The sequence below is a fragment of the Bos grunniens genome, chromosome 8 (genome assembly GCF_055505025.1).
Source record: "Bos grunniens cultivar Pamir isolate PY7600 chromosome 8, Bosgru_T2T1.0, whole genome shotgun sequence".
In the NCBI taxonomy this organism is placed as follows: domain Eukaryota; kingdom Metazoa; phylum Chordata; class Mammalia; order Artiodactyla; family Bovidae; genus Bos; species Bos grunniens.
In genome coordinates, this window is record NC_141172.1 from 60,246,714 (window position 1) to 60,266,303 (window position 19,590).

At 41.6% G+C, this 19,590-nt stretch overlaps 2 protein-coding genes across 4 annotated transcripts in view; one reads left to right on the plus strand and one right to left on the minus strand.

The window, feature by feature from the left end:
- Nucleotides 1–917: 917 nt before the first annotated feature.
- On the minus strand, nt 918–4,232 carry TOMM5 (translocase of outer mitochondrial membrane 5). Its single transcript, XM_086415936.1, has 2 exons — nt 4,046–4,232; nt 918–1,290 (listed from the first exon to the last, which is right to left on the minus strand). The coding sequence occupies exons 1-2, from the start codon at nt 4,164–4,166 to the stop codon at nt 1,256–1,258; spliced, it is 156 nt and encodes a 51-aa protein (XP_086272062.1). The 5' UTR covers nt 4,167–4,232; the 3' UTR covers nt 918–1,255.
- Nucleotides 4,233–14,621: 10,389 nt separating this feature from the next.
- The window catches only part of FRMPD1 (FERM and PDZ domain containing 1), a 160,078-nt gene continuing 155,109 nt past the window's right edge, over nt 14,622–19,590 (plus strand). For 2 of the 3 annotated variants that reach the window (XM_086415937.1, XM_086415940.1), the window contains exon 1: nt 14,622–14,760. The gene's annotated coding sequence lies outside the window, so the exon portion shown is untranslated. The remainder of the gene's footprint in view (nt 14,761–19,590) is intronic. The other variant, XM_086415938.1, reaches the window with a different exon arrangement.

The window sequence follows — 19,590 nt, forward strand, 5'->3', positions numbered from 1 at the left end:
CACACTTTGCCAGATTCTGCCCTGTACTTTAGAGCAGGTGTCCCATAAGCCACACTCAGTTTGCCGCAAATAAGCCCTTTTTCCAGGAAAGACTAAAGACATAACAGCACCCCCTCATGACACTGAACACCAAGCAATTTAAATACATGGTGAAAAGTTTAGCTGATTTAGTGTGATAAGTTCAGAAAACTAAGCCTAGGAAAATCAAAAGGATATGCAGGAAAAGGCAACAACAAACAGTGTTTGGAGTCCTAATGAAATCAATCTAATGAAAATCACACTAATAAGTACATAGAAAGGAAGCAGAAATGAGAGACAGAGGTAAGGACAGGGAAGAGACATAATCCTCACATGGAGAAGTCAGCAGGCAACGTCTAAAACAGAAAAATAAAGTAACAACATAATCGTTATTTACAGACAGGAAGGTAAACTCAATGTAATTCTTGAAAAAGAGGTAAATGTCATGGTGTCTGGGAGGAAAGTTAAGGACTCTCTCCTTCTCCCAACAAACCTGGAGAACTGCCTGACTTTAAAAATACAGCATTTTCCCCTTTGGTGGTATTACATATTCTCAGCCTCAAGCAGTAAAACTGCCTTTCATAAAGACTGCTTAAGAATAGAAGCATGTTGTTAGCAAATTCTCCAGTCCCAAACAGGAGGAACTCAATGTGGTTTGTAATAGTCTCAATGTTACAGTAGTCTCACCAGTGATTGTTCGTTTGCAGCAAAAATGTGGGTTAAGAAAAATAAAAGCCCTATTTTTCTTATTAAAAATATAGACTAATAGTCCCATGCTTAAATGACATGTTTGTGTGCTGGCTTCTATAAAACATAACTAATGGAGAGGAATTCTTCAACAAATATACTCCAAACAGAAGTAAAAAAGTACACAGAAATGACTCACAAGACAGGGCCAGTGCAGACATAATTCCCTTATAATTCATACTTGCTAGAAAATGGAGTTTGACATCATGATGTACAATTATACCAACATTCATTGAGGCTGATATCACAGGTATAAGGGAATACCATGACTGTAAAACGTCTCTTCATACTCGCCAAAGAGTTTTAGCTATAAGGTCAGTTACCAGCGCCAAAGTTGTTCTTAACAAGTAGAATTTTTATGTTCATTCAGTCGAAGAGTCTCTTACATCTTTCTGGGCCTATTCATTTGCAGATAGAAGAAACTGTAACCAGGTTCTTCATGCCATGCATTCACACGTGACACCCACTCTTCATATGCTGTCCAAACTCTTCATATGCTGTCCAATTTCTTTAAGATAAAAGGAGCTGAAAGGAAAATAAACCCAGAATTTGTTTTCAGATCCAGATCATCACAAGTTACATTATGGAATTACAGGACTGGGAAATAAACTTTATGGTTCAACACATTTTTCAAACAAATGATGGCTAAGCCTTGGCCTGACACCCAGCAAAAGCGAATTGCTGTCTTTCAAGGGAGCCCATCCCACTGTCGTGCAGCTACAAGTATTATAAAGTTCACTCATACACTATATAAAATCTTTTCTTCATGTTCTCCTCTTAGGACATAAAGAAGAAATCTAATCCTCCTTCCAATGACAAGTTTTTACTTTGTCATGTAACTGTCAAAGGAACAAAACTCTGGAAGAAACAAAATGGCATTTCTCACTTAAAAAAAATGCATTTGAAAGGCAGAGAGTGGGGGAAAACACTGAAGTAGGGATCCAGAAAGCTAGACACATATTTTTGTTCCCCCACTGATTAGTCATATATTTTTTGTGTGCTTCAATTCACATCTGATACAGTCCTATTTCAGTTATTATGAGTAGGGTGGTGTAAATAAAAATGTCTAGCAAACAAGGAAGTGCTGTCACAGGGATCTAAAGAAGTGATATTATTGTCTTGTGTAACAGTGCTGTGGCCAAAATAAGCATGGGAAAAGAGGCTCAGCATCATTAATCATTAGAGAAATGCAAAACAAAACTACAGTGAGATATTCATTAAAACTATTTCACACCCATGAGGATGGCAATTGTCAAAAAACTTGGCAAGGATGTGGAAAAATGGTACTCTTGTACCCTGTTGCTGAGAGTGTAAAAATGGTATTGCTGCTATGGAATACAGTATAGTGGTTCTTGAAAAAAGAGATAGGGGGGTGCTGCCAGCAGCTCGGAGGAGCAGGGAATGGGGAATTACTGTTTAACAGCTATAGAGTTCAGTTTTACGAAAGAAAAAGTGTTCTGGAGATGGTGGTGATGATTACACAATATTATTAATGTATTTAATACATTAAATACTTAAAAAAAACCTAATTCTTATCAGAAAAAAAAGTAACAGTCATCAAAAGAATGGATAAACTGTGGTATATCCATACAACGGAATGTTATTTGGCAATAAAAAGGAAATACTGATACATGCTACAATATGGACAAACCTTGAAAACATTATGCCAGAAATGGTCACATACTGTACAGTTCCATTTATAAAAAATATCTGGGATAGGGAAACCTCTAAAGACAAAAGTCCCTTAGTGGTTGCCAGGGGCTAGGGAAGGGGAAAAATGGGAGAATGACAACTAATGGGCATGGTGTTTCTTTCAGAAGGAAGGAAAATGTTTTAAAATAGATTGTGGTGATGGCTGCACAACTCTTGACTATACAAAGAACCAATGAACTGTATACTTGAAATGGGTTAAGTGAATAACATGCAAATTATATCTGAATTTAAAAAGTGGTAAGGATCAGTATTCTGTTTTGTTTTTAAACTGATTCGTCTCAAATACAAAGGTCATTGAAAAGCAGCAAATGTTTCACTGGCAACTAAGTCAACCAAAAAAAAAGGTAAGAGGAGGAACTTAGTCGAGAGTTGCAAGCTGTTGAAGGAGCAAGATGACTTGGTAGTTTCCGTTTTCCAAGGGCTCCCTCTCCTGGGGAAGCAGAGTAACACCACAGACAGTGAAGGACAGAGTAAGAGAGACCCGACCTCAAGAACTCTGGCCTTAGGCCCAAAATGAGCCTTACACAAGATGACCGTGGTATGGCCGCCATTTATCTGAATCACCTCTGCCTCTATCCAGACCTATCAACAATATAGAACAAGGAACAGTGAAAAGGTATACTGAACTGGAAATCTAGCAACAGGGGCAATTCACTTCTGAGATTCCTATCAGTAAAACTAGAGCACTGATCTATAAAACTGTATCTAGCTCCAGTACTGTATGCCTATAATTCTACTACTTGGTGAAAGTCCCCTCTGAAAATGGAGTTCATCTGCAAAGAGGATATACAGAGGCTTAGGCCAAGATCAGGCAATGCAAATAGTTTCTACCAAACGTAAAAATCAAATAAACACTCAGGCATTACCATTAACCCTATCGATCCTTTCTTCTTCTTAAAAAAAAAAAAAAAAAGTAACTACCTATTTCACCCTCCTTACAAATAAAAGGAACAAAATCTTCTGGATTTCAAAGGTTAGCACTAATGGAAGGAAACTTGGCAGTCAGTTAAGAACTCTGGATTCTAGGTCAAGATCATTCACTGAATCGCTGAATGACCTTGAGCCAACTATTGCTCCACTCTAGATACCAGTTTTTCTGTTTGCAAAACGAGGGGGTTGCTCCTGGGGATAAAGTTAGTTTTGTTTAGTTGCCAAGTCGCATCCGACTCTTTGCGACCCCATATACTTTAGCTCTCTGTCCATGCGATTTCCCAGGCAAGAATACTGGAGTGGGTTCCCATTTCCTTCTCCAGGGGATCTTCCCGACCCCAGGGATAGCACCCGCAAACCTTAGAGGCTCTTTCAACTCAATCGTCCTTAAGCAGGGGCTGAGTGATTAACCTCGTGGTCCGGATCTCCGCGTGCACTCGGTACCCCCACCCTGACCCGCCAATCCTAAGCCTTGCCCTCCTGCGCCGGTCGCCCTCAACGTGCATAACTCTTGCTCCTCGCAACTGCTTAGCTCTTGCTCCAAGGCCCCCACAAGACCGGTGGGACCACAGCTGGGTGGGCAGGTGGCGGCGAGCTCCCTGCGAGTCTCGCGGCCACAGCCTGGGAGAGTACTTACTGACTCGCAACAGGGCCACATAGATGAGGAAGTTCCGTATGGAGGAGATCACATCCTCACGCATCTTCCGTTTCATCTCCTCCGGGTCCAGCTTCGGCGCAAGGCCCTCGATCCGGAACATCCCAGCTCTCGCTAACGGCTTCCAGCTGCCACCCTCTCGGATCTTCTCCGCAGCCTCCCGGCGCCCGGAATTCGGCCCAACCCCATTTCCTGTTCCCGCCCCTCATTTTCACGCGTGACGACGAGAGCCTGCGAAGGACAAACTTCCTCCTTAAATTAAACTGTTCTGAAGGAAGGCGGCCTGAAGAGGGTGCTCGCAGTCTTAGCGACGCAAGACTCGTGTTCTTCCAGGCCTTTTGTTTACCAACCTCTGTCCTGAACCGGGTGCGCTTAGCTGAAGGGAGCCCGTCAGAGGGGGAGGTGTGCATAGGTACCATCATAAATAATAATAGTTAACGCTTACGGAATACTCAGTACACTGCTACCCCATGAATTCGATGTTATAATCTTCATTTCCTAGATGAGAAAACTGAAGCACAGAGATCTTTAAAACAACAGCTTGCCCAAATATGTTTTAAAATACCTCGGAACGGGGGAAGTGTTGGGAAAGAGAGATGAAAGGATATTAGCAAAATACTGAAAATTACTTAAGCTGGTGATAGTGTATCACTTTAGTTAGTCCTGGTCTTCTATTTTGAGTATTTTTGAACTTTTTCATGATAAAAGATAAAGATGATGAAACTTGCTCAAGATTACACAACTGATAAGTTGCTGAGCAGGGTTTTATACCTAGTTAGACTGGGAGAAGGCAATGGCACCCCACTCCAGTACTCTTGCCTGGAAAATCCCATGGACAGAGGAGCCTGGTAGGCTGCAGTCCATGGGGTCGCTAAGAGTCGGACACGACTGAGCAACTTCACTTTCACTTTTCACTTTCATGCATTGGAGAAGGAAATGGCAACCCACTCCAGTGTTCTTGCCTAGAGAATCCCAATCCCAGGGACGGTGGGGCCTGGTGGGCTGCCGTCTATGGGGTCGCACAGAGTCGGACACGACTGAAGTGACTTAGCAGTAGCAGCAGCAGCAGACTAGTAGGATCCCAGACACAGAGTGTTTAACATTTTCCATATTATTGTTGTCTTCTCATTTCTGGAGTTAACCGATCATCAAATTATAGTATTGCTCCAATACTATACTTTGACAATACTATCAAAGTATAGTATTGGACCAATAATAACTTATATATGAATCAAGTTTATATCGGTTCAATATCTTACAGATTTACGGGAGAGGCTTAGAAACCACCAGTATTAAAGTTGGTTTGCTGGTGATGGGCAGAGGCAAGGTTCTAATGCAAATAATTATAATGTCAAGTTGAATTCTCTTTCCTGTGAACTCTGTTGTTCCTCTGTTAGTCTTATTAGCCATTAGCGGCTGCTTAGATGGGCATCTCTGGAGCCAGAAAAAAGGAATTTAATGCAACCAGATTTCCTGTCGAAGAATCATCAAATAGTTGTTAGAAGGCTGCTGCCCCAAATTATGCACGCCAACCAGCCATATATGTAATTCTTAGACACGAACCAGATGACTGAACTGGTCACATATTTCAAAACCAGAATGCTCCTTCTTCAGTGTGCTATGCACATTGCATAGTGACTGGATTTTAGATGAATTAGAACAAGAATTTAACTATAGGAGGAATTGATAACTCTAAGTGTTGCTGACCACCTTCCTGATTGACAGAATGGGTCAAGAAAGGGAATTCATCTGCCTATTCAGGCTTTAGTAACTTCTTGCATCTATAATTCATGCAATGGAGGAGCAGAGGCAGCTCTGAGATAGGAGGGGCTGACTCCCAAGGAAGAGCTCCACCTCACCCTTTGAGAGTGTTTAGAAAGCCTGCAGTGATGTTGGAAAGTAGCAGGGGCTGTGGAAAGAGCTTGAACCAGAAAACTGGAGACATAGCCTTCAGATCTGGCACTACCGTTATCTAGCCATGTGCTGCTGCTGCTGCTGCTAAGTCGCTTCAGTTGTGTCCGACTCTGTGCGACCCCATAGACGGAAGCCCACCAGGCTCCCCTGTCCCTGGGATTCTCCAGGCAAGAATAGTGGAGTGGGTTGCCATGTCCTTCTCCAATGGATGAAAGTGAAAAGTGAAAGTGAAGTTGCTCAGCCATGTCCGACTCTTAGCGACCCCATGGACTGCAGCCTACCAGGCTCCTCTGTCCATGGGATTTTCCAGGCAAGAGTACTGGAGTGGGGTGCCATTGCCTTCTCCTAGCCATGTGAGGAGGGACAAGTCTCTGTTCCACTGCAGCTGTGTTTCTTCAGTTATAAACAGAGGAGATATGATTCAATTCTCTTGAGAGTCCCTTTCACTTCTAACAGTCTGTGCATTTGAATTCTAATTGTATCACCTAGGGCATTCTGGTCTGGAGGGTATGGACATCAAAATATTATCAGATGTGGTGAGATATCAGAATGGCCAATGTGTGTGTTTTCCATGGTAGGAAAAATGTAGCATCCCACATCCATCTGAATAGTGAGGCAAAACAGATTGGAAAGGGGTGAGTTCTTAAGTGATTCCAGTAACTTGGGTCTCTAATGCTGACTGAATTTAGATAAACAGTTCTCATATGAAACTACCCTTTTTTTACTTTGCTAAGATGCTCTTGAGTAACTTCCCTGGATTCATAGGGAACCAAAGAGGGGAGAAATTAATAGAAAATCATGCTTCTTGATGAAAAAGAATAGATTGTTAGCATTTGCATTTTATTCATCCAATGTTTATCTGATGATATGGTAATTCGTGGCTGATTTGTTAAAGGACAGTGTTACTCTCATAACAATTCCCTTCCAAAGGTCTGGTGCCTGCCTTCTTGTAGAGAGACAGGAAAGTAGTGGGTGGCAGTATGGCACAGCTGTGTCTTGGGGTGAGGAACTGGTTCTGGATGCAGGCTAGAAGGTGAACTATTCCTGTCTCAGAAATGTTCATCCTTCCCCTTGCATGGTTCCTCTAGTTGTAATGGAGGAAACAGTAAAAGAGGTTTGGCTATTTGTCTTTTCTTTTCATGGTTTTTATTTTTTCGCTTGTTTGTTTGGTATGTAAGTGGTGGTATTGTCCAATTATGGTTGACATAGGTGAGGTAAATTGAGAGACCATGCTTCAGGAAGTTAATACTGGAATTAGCTGTTTCACATCTTGGACCCCTCATTTTGTTCCTCATTGAAATGATGAGGGACTTGGGTCAAATCTTTAAAGTCACTTGCAGTTCTAAAATGCTGAAATTCTGTGTCTGTCTTTCCTGTTCTTCCTTTATAATCTTACACGAAAGGCTAAAAGCAAAGAATTCCCTGTGCTTTGCCACGGAAGGCAAAAATAAAAAGTATGCACACATAATTTAATATTGATATTTGTATTATTTAGTCTGATCAAATGGTAGTTGATGTCACAACCTGACTTGTTTTTCATTTCAATCCCAGGAGGGTTTTAAGAGCTATTTCCTTTGCCTCAACTTCCCAGATGGTGCTGCACACAAGCATTCATTGTGTACAGACTACCCATAAAATAATTAACCATTTTAATTTCTATCACTGGGGAGGAATTTGTATTTGCAAAGTCAGAGATGAGAGATGACTCATGATTGGGGAATAATTCCAGCATATAATCACAGGAACTTTGTGGTTTCTAATTTATAGGGGATGTGTAGTTTTCACATATTGAACCTACAGCCCCTTCAGATGAGAAAACTGAGGTCCAGAGGGAAGCTAGTTAGAGGCAGAGCCAGCTGGGGCTGGGGTAGGAGTCTGTGCTCTCAAAAAAAAAAAAATATATATATATATATATATATTTTGTGTGTGTGTGTGTGCACTTATTTATATATCTATTTTTTACCAAAATGGATAACATGATATATACTGTTTTCACTTGCATTTTCCATTTAAGCTATATTGACTGTCTTCCTACATCTTTATTCTTCTAAATATCATTAATGATGTCTCTGTGGTATTCTTTATATGCTGCTGCTGCTTCTGCTAAGTTGCTTCAGTCGTGTCTGACTCTGCGACCCCGTAGGCGGCAGCCCACCAGGCTCCGCCATCCCTGGGATTCTCCATGCAAGAACACTGGAGTGGGTTGCCATTGCCTTCTCCGATTCTCTATATGAATGTACCATAATTTATGTAATTAACCTCTACTTTTGAGCATTTAGATTACTTTGATATTTTCCCTATAAATATTACCCTGAGAAACATTCTTATAATAATCTTTGTGGACCCTCAACATGTTTTGATCATTATAATTATTACCTTAAATTCAGAGTTCTCAACTTCTCTCAGTGACCCTCCCCACCTTTTTTTTTTCCTAAGGACAAAAAAGCACTCTCTGGCCAAGAGCATAGGTATCAGATTTCCAGATCTCTGGGAATTACAAACAAGGGATGGGAAATTTTGTTTGTTTTCAGAAAAGGTTTTCTTCCTCGTGCTATAAGTTCTTATTATTTAGCAGCAGGAGAAGTAAAATATGCTCCAGGGTTTAGTTTGCATTGACATTATTTAGAGCACATAATAATTACCAGCCATCTCCTTGGCAGAGGTTAGATGATTGCTTTTGCCACTACTCCCACCTCACCCCCATCACACAAAACACACATAGTATATGTTGTAGAAATGTGCCTATACACAGATGGATATAGTTTCTTGCCTATTAGTAAAAATGTAGAACCTGTTGTATAATAAGTGCTTAATTAATATTTATCAAGTGAAAGAAAGCACTAGAAGGAAAAAAGAATCTTTTACTGATTCAGTGACAGCACATCCACCTTTGTTAGACTTGCCTTCATCCCATGTCAGGAGACCTTTGCAAAAGCTGGAAATGAGCTCCTTACTTTTAACTTCCGCAGGAAAAAAAGGACGAGGCTACCAGTATGAATTCTCCACACCCTGTCCCCGGCATTTTGCAGATGACACACCTGCCTGATCAAAGCGAACAAGTAGATACCCACAAGCATATTTTCTCATCTCAGAAAACATAAAGCTTCCTAAAGGTAGGAATATATTTCGCTCTAGCATATCAAATTTGAATAGCTATATGTTGTTTGTACAAATTGTGAGTGAAGGAAGTGTCAATAAAGGCCAGGCCTTAATCTGTGAGTTGTTTAGTCACTCAGTCATGTCTGACTCTTTGCAACCCCATGGACTGCAGCACCCCAGGCTTCCCTGTCCTTCGCCATCTCCTGGAGCTTGCTCAAACTCATGTCCATTGAGTTGGTGATGCTATCCAACCATCTCATCCTCTGTTGTCCCCTTCTCCTGCCTTCAATCTTTACCAGCATCAGGGTCTTTTCCAGTGAATCAGTTCTTCACATCAGGTGGCCAAAGTATTGGAGTTTCAGCTTTAGCATCAGTCCTTCCAATGAATATTCAAGATTGATTTCCTTTAGGATTGACTGTCCTGATCTTCTTATGTCCAAGGGACTCTCAAGAGTCTTCTCCAACATCACAGTTCAAAAGCATCAATTCTGTGGCTCTCAGAGACTTCTGTGGTCCAACTCTCACATCCATACACGACTACTGGAAAAACCACAGTTTTGACTATGCGGACCTTTGTTGACAAAGTAATGTCTTTGTTTTTTTAATACACTAAGTTTGTCATAGCTGTTCTTCTGAGGAGCAAGTGTCTTAATTCCATGGCTGCAGTCACCATCTGCAGTGATTTTGAAGCCCAAGAAAATAAAGTTTGTCACTGTTCCCATTGTTTTCTCATCTATTTGCCATGAAGTGTTGGGACTGGATGGCATGATCTTTGTTTTTGAATGTTGAGTTTTAAGCCAGCTTTTTCATTCTCCTCCTTCACCTTCATCAAGAGGCTCTTTAGTTCTTCTTTGCTTTCTGCTATAACGGTGATGTCATCTGCATATCTGAGATTATTGATATTTCTCCCAGCAATCTGATTCCAGCTTGTGCTTCATCCAGCCTGGCATTTCACATGGTGTACTCTGCATATAAGTTAAATAAGTGGGATGACAACATACAGCCTTAACGTACTCCTTTCCCAATTTGGAATCAGTCTGTTGTTTCATGTCTCATTCTGTTGCTTCTTGACAGGTTTCAGGTTTCACAGGAGGCACATAAGGTGGTCTAGTATTCCCATTTCTTTAAGAATTTTCCACAGTTTGTTGTGATCCACACAGTCAAAGGCTTTAGCATAGTCAATGAAGCAGAAGTAGATATTTTTCTGGAATTCTCTTGCTTTTCTGTGATCCAATGGATGTTGGCAATTTGATCTCTGGTTCCTCTGCCTTTTCTAAATCCAGCTTGAACATCTGGAAGTTCTCAGTTCACGTACTATTGAAGCCTAGCATGGAAACTTTTGAGCATTACTTTCCTAGTGTGTAAAATGAGTGCAATTATGTGGTAGTTTGAATATTCTTTGGCATTGCCCTTCTTTGAGATTGGAATGAAAACTGATCTTTTCCAGTCCCGTGGCCACTGCTGAGTTTTCCAAATTTGCTGGCATATTGAGTGCAGCACTTTCACAGCATCATCTTTTAGGATTTGAAATAGCTCAGCTGAAATTCCATCACCTCCACTAACTTTGTTTGTAGTGATGCTTCTGAAGGCCCACTTGAGCTTTCACTCCAAGATGTCTGGCTCTAGGTGAGTGATCACACCGTTATAGTTATCTGGGTCATTAAGATCTTTTTCATATAGTTCTGTGTATTCTTGTCACCTCTTCTTAATATCTTCTACTTCTGTTAGGTCCATACTGTTTCTATCCTTTATTGTGCCCATCTTTGCATGAAATGTTCCCTTGGTATCTCTAATTTTCTTAAAGATATCTCCAGTCTTTCCCATTCTATTAGTTTCCTCTTTTTCTTTGCATTGATCTCTGAGGAAGGCTTTCTTATCTCTCCTTGCTATTCTTTGGAACGCTGCATTCAGATGGGTATATATTTCCTTTTCTCCTTTGCCTTTAGTTTGAGCAAACTCCAAGAAATTGTGAAGGACAGGGAAGCCTGGCATACTGCAGTCTGTGGGGTTGCAAAGACTTGGACACAACTTGGAAACTGAACAAAGACAACAAAAACCTAAATGTAAGCTCTGGAACCATAAAACTTCCAGAAGAAAACACAGGTGGTCAACTCTTTGACATTGATCTGCGTTAATATTTTTTGGACATGTCCTCTCAGGTGAAGGAAATAAAAACAAAAATAAACAAGTGGGACTGCTGCTGCTGCTAAGTCACTTCAGCCGTGTCCAACTCTGTGTGATCCCATAGACGGCAGCCCACCAGGCTTCCCCGTCCCTGGGACTCTCCAGGCAAGAACACTGGAGTGGGTTGCCATTTCCTTCTCCAATGCATGAAAGTGAAAAGTGAAAGTGAAGTCGATCAGTCGTGTCCGACTCTTAGCGACCCCATGGACTGCAGCCTACCAGGCTCCTCTGTCCATGGGATTTTCCAGGCAAGAGTACTGGAGTGGGGTGCCATTGCCTTCTCCGAACAAGTGGGACTATGTCAAACTAAAAAGCTTTTGCACAGTGAAGGAAATTACCAACAAACAAAAAGGTCATGTACTGAATGGAAGAAGATATTTGCAAACAGTATAGCTGATAAGGGGTTCATATAGAAAACGTTCAAAGAACTCATACAATACAACATCCCTTCCACCCAAAAAAACCTAATTCAAAAATGGGCAGACAATCTGAATACACATTTTTCCAAAAAAGACATACTGATGATCAACAGGTACATGAAAAGATGCTCAACATCACTAATCATCAGGGAAATGAAAATCAAGATGAGCTATCACCTCACACCTGTAAGAATGGCTATTATCAAAAAGACAACAAATAACAAGTATTGGTAAGGGTGTGGAGAAGAGAAACCCATGTGCACTGTCGGTGGGGACAAAAAATTGGCACAGCCACTGTGGAAAATAGTATGGAGAGTCCTCAGAAAATTAAACATGGAACTACCATACAATCCAGTGATTTCACTTCTGGGTGAAAAGCATGAAAACACTAATTAGGAAAGATATATACACTTATACACTACCATGTTCATTACATTATTTATAACAGCTGAGATACAGAAGTATCCTAAGTGCCCCTTGATAGATGAATGGATAAAGAAGAAGTGGTATAAATATACAATGGAATATTACTCAGCCCTAAAAAGAATGAAATCTTAATATTTCCAGCAACATGGATGGGCCTAGAGGCATTCAGTTCAGTTCAGTCGCTCAGTCGTGTCCGACTCTTTGCAACCCCATGAATCTCAGTCCCTGTCCATCACCAACTCCCAGAGTTCACTCAAACTCATGTCCATTGAGTCGGTGATGCCATCCAGCCATCTCATCCTCTGTTGTCCCCTTCTTCTCCTGCCCCCAATCCCTCCCAGCATCAGAGTCTTTTCCAATGAGTCAACTCTTCGCATGAGGTGGCCAAAGTACTGGAGTTTCAGCTTTAGCATCATTCCTTCCAAAGAACACCCAGGGCTGATCTCCTTCAGGATGGACTGGTTGGATCTCCTTGCAGTCCAAGGGACACTCAGGAGTCTTCTCCAACACCACAGTTCAAAAGCATCAATTCTTCGGCTCTCAGCTTTCTTCACAGTCCAACTCTCACATCCATACATGACTACTGGAAAAACCATAGCCTTGACTAGACGGACCTTTGTTGGCAAAGTAATGTCTCTGCTTTTCAATATGCTATCTAGGTTGGTCATAACTTTTCTTCCAAGGTGTAAGCGTCTTTTAATTTCATGGCTGCAGTCACCACCTGCAGTGATTTTGGAGCCCCCCAAAATAAAGTCTGACACTGTTTCCACTGTTTTCCCATCTATTTCCCATGAAGTGATGGGACCAGATGCCATGATCTTCGTTTTCTGAATGTTGAGCTTTAAGCCAACTTTTTCACTCTCCTCTTTCACTTTCATCAAGAGGCTTTTGAGTTCCTCTTCACTTTCTGCCATAAGGGTGGTGTCATCTGCATCTCTGAGGTTATTGATATTTCTCCCGGCAATCTTGATTCCAGCTTGTGCTTCTTCCAGCCCAGCGTTTCTCATGATGTACTCTGCATATAAGTTAAATAAGCAAAGTGAAATCAGAAAGAAAAAAAAGACAAATACCATATAGTTTTACTTATAAGTAAAATTTAAAACAAACGAGCAAATGAACAAACAAAATAAAACAGAAACAGGATCCTAGACACTGAGAACAAATTGTTGATTGTTGAAGAGGAGGGGGTTTGGGAGAGAAGAGAAATAGGTAAGGGAGATTAAGAGATACAGAATTCTTGTGAAATAAATGTGTCACACGTATAAAGTGTACAGTGTGGAGAATATAGTTGGTAGTTATATAATATCTTTTGGCGTACAGATCACATATTACAGTGATCATTCTGAAATGTACAGAAATATTGAATCACTATTTTGTGTAACAGGAATTTATATAATCTCGTAGGTCAACTATACTTCAAAAACAAACTCATAGGAAAGGAGACAGGATTTGTGGTTACCAGAGATGGGGTGTGGCGGTGGGGTAATTGAATGAAAGCATTCAAAAAGTACAAACTTCCAATTATAAGATAAATAAGTTCTAGGGATGTGATATACAACATGAGAAATATAACACTACTATATGTTATATATGAAAACTGTTAAGAGAGTAAATCCTAAGAATTGTCATCACAATGAAAAAAATGTTCTGTTCTATTTCTTTGATTTTGTATCTACATGAGATGGTGAATGTTCACTAAATTTATTGTGATAAGTTCATGACGTATGCAAGTCAAATTAGTAAACTGTTTGAAGCATATATAATGTTTTATGTCAATTATAGTAAAATTGGAAGAACTAAATTAAAAACAAATAAAATTTAAAATTAAGACAAACCTCTACTAACTGTCCTGTGCTGGCTTAGCTGTGTGTCTGCATGGCCTGTTCCTACCCCTGTGAGAGTGTCAAAGCACTGAGCACAATGTCTTGCCATTGTGTATGTGCTCTTCTCCGTCCCTTAAAAAGGATAGCCATCATGTCTTACTCATTTTAAATCTCATAGTACCTAGCAGATGGGAACTGTTCAGTAAGTGTCTCCTAGGTAAATGCTTGTTGTCAAATAAGTTGATTTTGAGGAATGGTATCAAAGCTTTTATTGTTGGATAACCTGGAATTGTAAGCCTAGAAAAGACTTAGAAGTCTGAGACATTATAAATGACTCATAGGCTCTGTTTCCTTCTCAACCTGATGGACTTGGAAGACATGCAAGGACTGATACACACGAACGTCACATGCATCCCTACACAGTGTGTATTTCCAAGTCACATGACGCCCATTCCTCTGCAGGGAAAGAGCCCCGGGCCAGCTGAGCTAGGTTAGTGCACTATGGGTGAGCCTCACAGGCTGCTGGCACACCTCAAGAGGGTGTGGATTTTGTGTCAAGTGTAGGAAAGCCAACTAGGGCAGAGAGTATGAGAACCGGTTGGAAGAAGGATGACACCCCAGGAAGATGGATCTCCTGTTCAGCAGTTCTAGTCTCAACTCTTTCATTCATGAGCTGTGTGATCTTGAGCAAGTGTCTTCCTTTGTGTAGGCTCCAGTGTCCCTGTTTGTAAAATGAGGGCTTGGATTGGCTGGTCTCTAGAGTCCCTTCCAGGATTGATGCTCTGGGATTCTGTGAAGTGTGAAGACTGCAGACATCAGTGGAAGGAAGCAGGTAAGTGTGTATTAGGAGCATGTGGCAATCAGCCATCTGTTCCAGGCCTTTGGCAAAAGGGAGCCAAGCCAGTGTACAGATTTGCTTTAAATCAACCCAGAAGTGGAGACATCTGAGGCACAATGGCTCACCATTGTGTCTTAAGGATCTAACTCAGGTCTGTCAGAAGGAAGCATTTCCAAGGATTAGAGTGGGGGTGGGTGGCAGAGCAGTGTTAGTTTTCATTTCATAATAAAATGATCACATTTGGGACAAGTTTTTATGGTTTTTTAGCCAATAGTTTGATTAAATTTTTTGCACTGAAATTATCCCAAATATGAGTGTTGGAAATGATGCAAAGAGTACCACCTGGAGCTTAGCTAGGGGAGACCTGACAGCAGTGCAGTGTTTTTGAGACCTCATGAACTGTAGCCCACCAGGCTCCTCTATCCATGGGATTCTCCAGTCAAGAATACTGGAGTGGGTTGCCATTCCCTTCTCCAGAAGTGTTTTTGAATGGAACTGTTAAGTGGATGAATTGAGATTTTTTTTTTTTTTTTGAGTTTGAGGCTGTGAACCATCAAGTCATAGAAACTTGCCTTAGCCAAGTGAAAAACATCCAGTTTCTTCTGAAGTCTTAAATGGGTGGTAGTGCCTTTGATAATTAAATGAAAGATTCCTTTCCTTGAGAAGCATAAAGAAAAGTATATATATATATATGCCTAACTGAATAAATACTTCATAACCAACTCTTACTAGGTCTAGTACACTGGTGTCAGAGTCTCTGAGAGGTGTGTGGAAACTCCCACCTTTGTTCCTGAAGGAACTGGAAGCACGTAGGCACAAGGTGTGCTCAGGAAGTCAACCGGCCCAGGATAACTCCTTCAAGTCTTGTCCTTCCTTTGTGTTGACCAAGAGTTTCCTCATCTTCTTAGAAAAATGCCTGTGTGATGATTCACTTGGGTTCAGAAAGATGGATGCATAATCTCTTAATTCTTGAGGGTGTTTGGGTTTGTATCCTACTGGACAAAGCACAAGACAAGTGTTGGTGTGGCAAAGTTCCGTTTTTGGCTCTGAGGATTCAGTTGAGCCAGGAGCAAAGTAAAGCCCCTCCTGAGGGGACCAGCCAGATGCAGAAAGAATGAAAGGAAATGGACCTCCAGGAAGAGGAGCCAAAACACAGAAATAGTAATAGTTAAATTCACTGACTGTTTACTCTGTGATTCCAAATCACAATGATCGTAATCAGAATTACACTATTAATAGTTGTCACACCATCCCTCTGAGGCAGCCTCTCTTATTCCATTTTCTAAATGGAAAACTCAGGTACAGAGGGGTTAAACAGTCACCCAAGGAGAATCGGGTGGTGATTGTAGAGCTGGGATACAGACCCAGGTAGTTGGGCTGTAGGGTCCTTGCTGTTTACCCCTGTGCCCTGCTGCATCCATAACCTTTCAAGGTCATATACAACTCTCGCCATGTATCTCCAGCATCCAGTCTGGGGCTGGGGAGGTAATGGGCTTTGTGGAGCGTTCGTGAACCGAATGGAACCCAACAGACCCAGCCTGTGCCCACCTGGACTCTGGGAGGCTCTGTTTGACTCAGCGCAGTACTTGAGAGGAGCAGAACGCTAGCCGGTCCCTGGGGGTTGACAGCTGAAGCCCAGTCTGACCAGCAGATGTGGGATCATGTGCAGGGTTCCCTCTTACTGCACAGACATGGGGAGGCAAACCATGGGTATAGAAGAGCCCAGAGCTGGGGCTTGTGAGGGAGCAGACTTCTGGTTCCAAAGCATGTACTGAGAACCCTCTGCACCAGCCCCTGTACTGGGCACTGGCCACTGTGATACAGAGTTGGATTGTCCATATTCCATGCCCCGGAGGAGCTCTGTGCTAGTATTGGGAAGGGCTACCTATCTGATGGGACCCAGGAAATTGCCTTAGGACTCCTGTCCTGCTTTGCAGGGCCAGAGAAGACTAATTCTCAATCCTATTGTCTTTCTTACAGAGTTTTAAAATTCAGCTCATTCCCACTAACTGGATTCAGGAGATGGGTTATGTAACTTTCAGGCCTCTGGATGAACTTTCTGGATCAAGACTGTAGGGCTAAGATGGTGGCAAGAACTTGGAAAAGGGCTCTGCAATTAAAACGGCTAGAGAGATGGTTGGATAAGAGAAAGGAGGAAAAGAAAGATAGCTGTTCATGTGTTCATAAAACACTGCTGCTGGTGCTAAATCGCTTCAGTCATGTCTGACTCTTTGCAGCCCTATGGACTGTAGCTTGCCAGGCACCTCTGTCCATGGGATTCTCCAGGCAAGAATACTGAAGTGGGTTGCCATTTCCTCCAGGGCATCTTCCTGACCCAGGGATCAAACCCACATCTCTTAAGTCTCCTGCATTGGCAGGCAGGTTCTTTACTACTAGTGCCACCTGGGAAGCCCCACATAAAGCCCCCATTGAAGTATAAACACTAGGAGCTATTTACCCAGTAGGGAGGAGAGGACATTTAGTCTCTGTGTTAATTATGGAACCATCTTTTGGGTCAAGTGTCTTAAGTGATGAAGCAATTTTGGCAGACTAGGGACTCATTTGGTGGTAAGTGATGAAGCTGATGTCTGTCTGGTTTGCCTGGCTAGTCACAGTTTATGCTTGTTATACTGCTGGCATTATTTATTTATATTGCCTTGTTTCACTCTAAAAAGTGTCCTGGTTTGGATGGTAAATTTTATGGTCATGCTGCCCAAGGACCCAAAAAACACCTGCATTTTTTCTGGTGGGCTTGAGTTCTTCATTTTAAGACCAAAGAGATTGAAGTATAAACACCTCTTGCTAGATAGCCTTTTCCTCTGTTACCATCATGCCTGAATATGGTCAAAACTCAGTCCTTTCCCCCCTTAGCCTGGCTGGAAAATGTAAAACTAAAATTTACTCTAAAAATTAATAAAACCTCTCCCCACTTCCAGAAATCTCTTTAGAAATAGAAAAACACGGGCAAGGTCCAAATTCATTCAGCTTTTGCCATAGATTTCTTTGACTAGCGTCAGTTAGGCTTATCAGTTCTCAAATCTTTTAGTTTTCCTCCACTTAAAGTTCTGGGGCCCACAGCAGACAGAGGCTGGAGCAGGGTGCTGGTAGGCAACCACAGATGTAGAGGGGTCCTGTCAGCCTCTCACATGTCCTGCTGTTCTATAGGACCCTAGTCCTTGAGGTGTAATCTCCTGATTCCTCAGGGAAGAGAGGGAGGAGAGTTATTTTCTCATGTGGAGCCACCGCTGGAGATCTGCTTGAAACATAGTCACTGTGACTGTAGCAATTGTTAGAAACTAGCAAAAGAATCAAGGAAAAGGAATGAAACTGGTGGTGTTTCATGAAATTTAATTGAGCATTGCCCTGCTTATTAGCATCCCTTAGCTCAGTTTATATGGTCTCATTTACACACGAAAGAAAACAAGGATTTGGGGAAGGAGCTCTCTTGCGTGTCCTTTGCTCTCTCTCTCCCCTCACTGGGACATCTACCCTTGCCTGTGTTGTTGCGCTGCTGTTGCTAAAGCCATCAAGCAAGACCTGTGGCTGTACGTGACCTTAGTCATCTATTTGTTACAGAAGCATTTTTGGACTGTTTGAATGGCTTCATCACCTCATCCTTTTGGATACAGTTAGAGACTAGGAGGAATAGTAATAGACAATTATTGAGTGTTAGGCCTGTCATAGATGTTGAAGGGAATTACAGGGTCAAGAAATTATAGTCAAAATTCAAAGGGATGCAGAAAGAAGGAGATATTGTTTAGGTTTTGATGCTAGAAGCTCATTATTTCAAAGATCTACAAGTATGTAATAAAGCCATGTCAGCTCTTGTTTTCACCTTCTCAACAGCCAAAAAATCACTGAATAATAAGAGACAGCGAAGGTGTGCTTCTTCATGGAGAATACCCCTAGGAATCTTGCTGCTTCAGGGAGACATTGGTTTTCTTCACATCAAATTCTCTTTAAAACAAAGTGAACTCTGGGTTGATGAAACAACACACTGATTATTTAAGAAACGTGACATAACCTACCTGTGAAGATTATTGAATGTGTGCAGAAGCCTTCCAGATTTTAAACTCTGGGGGATAGAAACCAATTCCAAACCACTGCCATTGCAGAAAACCTTGTTTTCCTTTGCAAATCATGCCTGAGAACTGTCGCTAATAACGACTTATCAACCTTAAAAGCAACCACAATCATAACTTTATAGTAATGATAGAAGTGCTGAAAGTATTTAAGTTTTAACAAAAACAATAATTAAAATGTATCAAGGGCATATTGTGCACCAGATCCTACCCTGAGAGCTTTACATGCATTGTCTTGTTTAATCCTCCCAATAAAAAGTATTCTTATGTAGGCATTATTATATTATTATCCTAATTTTACAGATGAATATTATTACAGTCCAACCTCTCTCCAGACATCAACTGTCTACTCAGCATCTTTGTTTGGATATTTAATAAGCATCTCAAGTTTAAAGTCCAAAATTTGGCTGCTAATATTCCCTTTCTCTTTCCCCTTCTTCCAGCATACTTGCATGCCTTCAGTAGTTCCTCATCGCAGGTAATGGCAACTCCAGCCTTCAAGTTGCTCAGGCCAAAAATCTTGGAGTCGTCTTTGACTCCTCTTTTCTCACTCATGCGCCGCATCCCACGTGGTTAGAAAATCCTGGCGCTGTACCTTCAAACCTTGTCGGAATCTGACTGCTTCTCACTCTTCCACGGCTACTACCTGGTTCCAACTACCATCCTCTCTCATCTGGATGACTGCAGTGATCTTCAAGTCTATGCCCTCGCCCCCTTCAAGTCTATTCTCTTCACGGAGGCC